At 29.4% G+C, this 7,636-nt stretch overlaps 1 protein-coding gene across 1 annotated transcript; it reads right to left on the bottom strand.

Annotated features, from left to right (window-relative positions):
• Nucleotides 1–52: 52 nt before the first annotated feature.
• LOC129971767 (b(0,+)-type amino acid transporter 1-like) lies at nt 53–6,681 on the bottom strand. Its single transcript, XM_056085744.1, has 2 exons — nt 6,216–6,681; nt 53–150 (listed from the first exon to the last, which is right to left on the bottom strand). The coding sequence occupies exons 1-2, from the start codon at nt 6,679–6,681 to the stop codon at nt 53–55; spliced, it is 564 nt and encodes a 187-aa protein (XP_055941719.1).
• Between the last annotated feature and the right edge of the window lie 955 nt (nt 6,682–7,636).

The following is a 7,636-nucleotide window of genomic DNA, read 5'->3' on the forward strand; positions in this document are numbered from 1 at the left end:
ATAATTCCAGAACTTTTCTGAATGGAATGGTATAACGCTTCATATCATCTAATCAATGGATAGCGGCAGAACAATGCAATCCTGTGGTAGTGAGACACTCATATGTATTATCTTCTTCCATAAAAAAGGAGTCGAGCAGATAACAATTTGCTAGTAATGAAAAGCAAAAATTCATTGAACAATTAATTAAAAAGATATGACCATGATGTTTTTCTATTTTAGTAAAGTTTTCGTTTCATTTAATCATCGGAATTTAAAACGCATGTAAATGTCAACTTTTGACTCGAATCTGTAAAAATGCGTCATATAATATAATTTTATATAATTTTATTTGAAAAACATTTCACTACTTTTTATTGCTCATAAAAGTGGAATATAGGGTCAATTTATTTATGAATTAATTTTATTTGCTATCATAAAGTTTCAATAAATCATCGCTTAGAAACAATATTTTATATTAAATTCGATTGGGCAAAATATATAAATTGATAATTTTATCACATATATTTATGGTATAAATAAAAGTAATTGTAGTTTTGAATTTAAAAAATTCAGCATGAGATTTATACATACATCCGACAGACGGTCAAACTTTTGGCAGATTCAGTTTAAAATGTGTTTTGGTTTTTCAATTTAAATGCTAAAACTGTGTATCCAATTTTATTTTTTACAGACATGTGCTGTTCTGATCAAGGAAGATCAGAAGCGTGGACATTTGTCACAATTGCGACTACGAATTTGTAAAACTGTTATAATACATTCTCTTTATTTCATGTACTATAAAGTAAAAACCATTCAAAATGCTCTTAAATGCAAATTCCTCTGAGTAACAAATAATTGCCAGGTTGATTGTCAATTTATATGTTTACTGATTGTTCACTTAATATGTTTACTTTCTCTTCTGACCACCAACTGGTTCTCCGAGAATATTGGTTATATTTAATTTTTGATAAATAGTTTAGATAATCTTTATGTCCACTATTTTGTCACCTTATCTGATTTAAATTGTCTTTCTTAAGTTTTGTTTATTGCGTAATGAATCTTTCTACTGGAGACAGTCCTATAACATCATACCGCTATTAAAGATGTAAATATCGAGTTCCCCCAACCTCTAAATTTCGCAATATTTTAATTTCACTTTTTTATTTGTCTTGTAAATTATACGGATATTCAATAGAATCTTTGCTCTATAGCTTTCACCAATAGAAGAAAATTACGAGATGAAATATTTGATGAAACATTGAAATTGGTTTTAATTTTATGGCAACAATGCTGGAAATTAGGCAAAAAGTATTTTTTTTTAAATTCAGGAAAAATTCGCACAGCTATTAAATATATATAATAGAAAAAAACATTTTTTAAATTAGTGAAAAGTTCATTTTCTGCGCAATAATGTTTTCGTTAGTTATTACGGAAACATTCCAAAATGTAACATAACTAATTACATACCTATCCACTAAGGTATACATGTGAAAAAAGTTTGGTAGGTTTGAATCAAACGGTCTGGCCTATATAGCGCTATTGCGACACACACACGCGCTCTCACACACACACACACACACGCGCGCGCACACACACACACACACACACACACACACACACACACATTTTTATTATTAATATAGATGCAGATAAGGCATCAAGAAAGTAATTGTCAAATGTCTCTACTTCCTTTTTTCCTTCCACTGATATCATCACATTTCTCCTCTTTTCCTTTGACATTTCCAATCCTTTTATAAAGAAATTAACTGTAGATTTAAAAAGAGGAGAAATGCAATGTCATTTATATTTTTTTCGTGATGGGGCACAAAAATTGAAGTATCATTCTTCAGAGATATTTTTAAAGCAATTAAAATCGCTTATCGTGCGATATGCTAATAATTTCTAATAATCTTTTTTCCCTATTTAGAACTATGCCTGATTATTAAACTCTACGCGCTATAATCAATTAGTAACAGGGTCGGATTACTAAATGAGCAAAGCAGGCAAAACGTCTAAGAGCTCCTAGATGTTAGGATAATTTTTTTGTGATGTTTCAGAATAAGTTTCGTACTGTCAGTTAACTTATAAAGGTTGAGAAACCTTTACCTTTACACCTTTAAATATGAAATATTATTTTAAAAACATTTTTATCTAATTTACATTGCCAAGCCTTACATGGAATATAACTGTAATAATATGTAAATATTATTTAAATTGCTTTAATTTTTTTTGTTATTTTAATGAACATTATTTTCAGAATTTAAAATTATTTTTAAACTTGAATTTTTAATTTCCTTATGCTTATATTTTTGGAATAAAATTTTTATTACTTTTTGAATTTTCTTAAAAAATGAAAACTACTCTCTTGCAAATGATCCGAAATCAAATGTTTTATAATTTATATATGTCGAATTTGGCTACTTAAACCTTCTTATATAGAGATTAAATTGAAGCAAAAGAAAAAAAATCGAAGTTGGATAGGAGAAAAGAGCCCTCTCCCCCCAAATTGTTTATGAGTTCATAGAGACTACTCATTGATAACGTAGAGCAGGTTCTAGACTATTTCGTTGTGTCGTTATCATTAGAATCAACGAAATAGTTAGAATCTTATCATAATCTATTTTATAGTATATCTTAAATTTGAAAAGAATGTAATGCAGTAGAATTCTACTTAATCAATTACGATCGGGCTCAGTATCTGAATAGTTAAATAATTGAAGAGAGTGACAAACAAGCAAAAAAATAATGTTGTTTGCATTTTGCATATTTATAAACTATATTAAAGTATAACTGTTTGAACATATCAGTCGAAATAGGTTATTCCTTTGCGTTTACTACAAATATTTTGTTTGTCAGCTTCATCTTTTTCTTTCAAATAAATATGAATAACCGCAGTTTGGATAGTTGAAGTTCCACTATATAATGGATATACAAGAGCAAGGCCATTCCACCTTATCCTATCCATACTCTCGTAGCTTTTCGCACACTATCCGCCCAGACATTTCACTTACTATCGCCGACTTCAATGGTATTCTCAGAATGTCTTCTAACATCTTTAGTCGAAGTAAAAAGTTTTAACAATTATTCTGCATCAAATGGTCAATTTTTTTTTATTGGTCGAGTATTTTATTTTTTTTAATGGGCGATTTAAGAAAAGCTAATTTTTATATTTTAAAGGTTGTCGTTTGAAATTCGCCTCTCGGAGCCAGTAAGGATACATAGTATGATTTAAAATTCAGCGTAAAAACTGTAAAAAAAGTGTAGAAAACCCACAAAAGTCATTATCACATAAGAATGTATGATCTGAAATGCACCGAAGTAAGCTAGAGATCACACGAAAAAAATGACAAGCTAATAAATAACTCTTTGGTCGGACTTAAAAATAGGTCACTGTTGATGAATTTTTTTAAAAGATTTTTTACCAAATGTAGAAATTTTGGCAATCTTGCGTGGTATCCAGTCTGGGGATTTTTGGCAATTTTTCAGACGGTTGGAATGAATTTTGCGTACTTGTCGAAAAACTATACCTTTTTTTCTTTCTTTTTTTTAAAGTGTGAGTGGTGATGGTTGATGAATTTTATTTGGTGATACTTTACATCTGCACAATATTCAAGATTCAATTCAATTTCAGAGTTACTCAAGGTCTTAATATCTATGATTTCTTCATAAAGATGGATGATAGATTGGCGAACTTTTCAGAATTATTCATAATTTTTATGGATATTTATAGAAGCGATGGAGATTCTTACAATGAGGTTTGTTGGACAGCTAGTGGGTATCACCATATCTGCTGCTACAAAATGTCCCTCATTTGCTCAAATCCTGATGAAAATTCACATATATTTGTGATGCGGTATATAACAATTCAGTCATAAGGCCGCATTAGACGAATTCAAAGAACTTGAAAAACTAGAATGATTTTATTAATGCTATTACTTACTATTGTATACTATTGTGATAAAAAAGTATCCGGTATGCTTCATTTAAAATATGCAAAATATCATCTTTTTACTACGTTACAAAAGTCAAATTTTTATCAAACATTTTTACGACTTCTCAAAGCACCTGGAAACAGTCAGGAATTTATTTCATTTTATCGCCTGAAAATAAATTTGTTTTTAATGAAAATTAATAATTTTCATTTCATTGATTTTCCGAGATGGCGAATGTTATGCAGCAAAAAACACGCATTAAAAATTGTTTTCGATAAAATTTTTGCTACAGAAGCATTTAGAATGTTGTAAAGAACTTTTAAACATATTCAATGAAGATTATTATTTGAGTGTTTTGCGTTGCTTGGGTTAAGCAATTTATCGAAAATATCTTAAAATGTGTCAAGAAAGTTCATGAGATTTGATCCACAATAGTATACTTTTTTACAGATGAATATTTGTCCGTGAGATTTTAATCAAACTATCAATAAATGCGGTGACACAATTTCTGTTTTCACCCGATCTGGTATATTTACCGCAGTCAGTTTTTTGAATCCATTAATTCCTTTAAAAAATTCGGCACGAACTCTAAATTATTTGCATAAAAGACTTTTAGGTATGCTTTGATGAGTGGAAAAAATATAAGCGGAAATATTCTGCACTCGGCAGGAATGCAATAAATTTTAACCAATAAAATAACATTTTTCATTCCATTTGATCACATTAGTACAGATAAATGTATTTCATCTAATTAACTTCTACTTCTTTATTTCTCAATATAAACATCGTTTCTCTTATATAATTGATGATGCAATAAATGCTTATGTTTTAAAAATATGAGTTAATTAACTTACATCATAACTTGGCAAACTTATACATTCATTTCTAATAGCACATAGAAAATGACCAATATTGCATAGGAATGTAGTGAAATTTTAAATGTAGGCATTCACATGACATTTGGCTCAAATTACAAAGTTTTTAGTGAAGAGCATTTGTGACTGAAAAAGCACAGAACGATTATAATAATAACGAAAGATATTCAATGACTTTTCAATTTTTGAAAATATAAGGTCTTCATATTTCTATTCCCTAATTATATTTAAAATGCCTATTTTCCCTAATTATTTCAAATTATATTATGAGAAACAGTGAAAATACTTCCGAAAAAAGGATTTATATAAATTAAATCAATAAAATTACAATTGTAACTAGTTTTTAAACAGACTTGAGCTATCTAATAAATGAATACTCACAAAGTTTAACTGCAGCATTCAACTATTCCTAAGCCTGTTGGCGCCTATTTGGCGATATTTCTGTACTATTATTGTTGTGTCTTCTGATATCATTCCGCAATCACTCATCATTTAACATTGACTGCTTTATACACAAACGTGTATGCCCATAATTTTAGAAATCGCCCATTTTTGCATATTCTCAGCACCTGGTCGGAACTTCAAATGAAAGGCATTGAAGTCCAACTACAGCAATAATGATTTAGCAGTATCTTCTAACTCATTCAATTGGTCATATTCTCTTAAATAATTTTAATTTGCTTTTATGTTTTTATTTACCATAATGGTCTAAGTTGAATACTTTCTTTAATAGTTTTAATTTGTTTTCATGTTTTCTACCTGCCGAAACAGTCAGTAGGCTGAATTTGGAATAATCCTCTATATATTTTATATGAGATAATAGTAAAGATTTTTTAGGCCATTTCGAAGTAAGACATCAAGAATAGAATATTAGTCCATAAGACCCTCTTTCCGCTCTCACTTTCACTATAAATGTCCACACAGCCAATATACGTGTTATTAATTAAAGTAAATAAAAAGAAAAAAATATTTCATTAAAAGCTGCTATGAAGCAGAAGTGATATGCTTTTAAATGTATGGTATATTGTATAAAATACACCTTATTTCTTAACAGTCGTTTAAAATATTTGCTTCAAAAATTAAAATTTAAGTAAGTTATTTTTTCCATGTATCACAGTTATATTCTCTATAATAAAAGCATCAAGTCCCTTTTATAATTTTCGCAAAGTAAATTAATTCGAAGTAAATTAAATGTTAATTAAGTAATTTGAAATGTTTAAAAGTAACCACGATTCAAAATGAAATTTTATTAAGATTTAACTCCTATAAAAATGAACAATTTTATTTTAAAATACAATTGTAAATAATCGTTAACATTTGGTACCAAATTCCAATGCATGTTGAAATATGCAATTTGAATATACGAAATTAAAAGAAATAAATTGAAGCAAAGTTTAATATAAAATAAAATTATTGATATACTCACAAATAACTAGTGCAGCAAGTAGCTTAACAGCAAGCTGCGGAGTTGAGCAATGTCCATAATAAGGCTGTAAAATGTATTCTGCAAATGTCAATGCAATTATTGCATTTCCCGTTGGCATGATAATCAACAAGGCGACCCATAAATACAAAAATGCTAGTAAAGGTCCAAAACTTGCGTTGAGATACGCAAATTCACCTCCTGACTTGGGAATCGCAGTACCTAATTCTGCATAACAACATGCACCAAATGTTGACAGCACTCCGCTTAACGCCCATACAGCAAGGCACATCAATATCGATCCTGAATGTATTAGCACACCTTTTGGTGAGACGAAAATACCAGATCCTATAATAACTCCAACAATGACACCAATGCCATCCAACAAACCCAATTCTTTCTTCAGACCAACAGATTTATCATCAGCTTTCTGGTCAGCTTTCTTCGTTGAACATGTGGACTCCGTCATCTTTTTTTTAGTTTCCATTTCAGTTACCATAATATATAAGATAAATTTCACAGTGAATGGATAAATCAGTTGAAACTGCAGTTGCAGATGAAGAGCATCAACACCTTATATGCTTTAGTCAATCAGTAATGATGAAAAAAAGGAACAAAAAAAGATGTATAACAAGAAAGACTGCTTGCTTGATTCGTTTATATCCCAGTGCCTATGCACTTTTCTCAACTTGTATGCAAAGAAAGATCTTGCAAAATCTTCTGAAATTCAGTTAAACAACATTTTAAATCTAGTTAGAGAAGAAAGAAAATATCTAATCTCGATTGGAATTGATTGTGGTTTGGCTCAGTGAGTCCCATCCAATCAGCATTTGAGATATTCAAAGAGAAGGTCGCAGAAACGCCCCACAGGTAGAGATGCGCAGCTTTATCTCAATGATTAAACTTTGCTAAGATTGATCGAGTTATTGCTTCTTACCATTTTAGTCCACTCAGTTTTCATTCATAAATTCTTACACTTCTGGATAAAAGAACGCAATGGTATAACCAGAAGCTGGAGATATTTATTAGAAATGTTATTTTTCTGAAACTGTATTTACTTTATTTCGAATAGATATAACTATAGTTGCTCAATTAAATTTTACAGCTTGTCTATAAAGCACTACAGATGGTAATTAAAATTAAAATAACAGTTGACCAAAAGATTCCGTCTTTATAAATGAACTAAAAATTAGATATTTTAAATGAAAAAATAAGGACATCTGTACGAAATCGTAAGAGCATAAAGTGCTGATAAAAATATTCTAAGTAAATTGAGATGGTAACCATATTAATAACATATTTCGAATTTTTTTTGTATATTAGGATTTTTTTTTCATATTATAATTAATGTGTCGTAATTTCTTTATAGTATTGTTTTCAATCTTCATGTTTCACGACATTGGTCTGACATTCATTCGAAATAT

The sequence above is a fragment of the Argiope bruennichi genome, chromosome 6, assembly GCF_947563725.1.
Source record: "Argiope bruennichi chromosome 6, qqArgBrue1.1, whole genome shotgun sequence".
NCBI classification, from domain to species: Eukaryota; Metazoa; Arthropoda; class Arachnida; order Araneae; family Araneidae; genus Argiope; species Argiope bruennichi.

Excerpts from the sequence above, each read along its gene's own strand:
- LOC129971767 (XM_056085744.1), bottom strand. The coding sequence starts at position 6,681 with ATGACGGAGTCCACATGTTCAACGAAGAAAGCTGACCAGAAAGCTGAT. Across the intron at positions 151-6,215 it reads ACTTGCTGCACTAGTTATTT|CAAATTGTTATCTGCTCGAC; the intron begins GTGAGTATATCA and ends TTTCATTACTAG.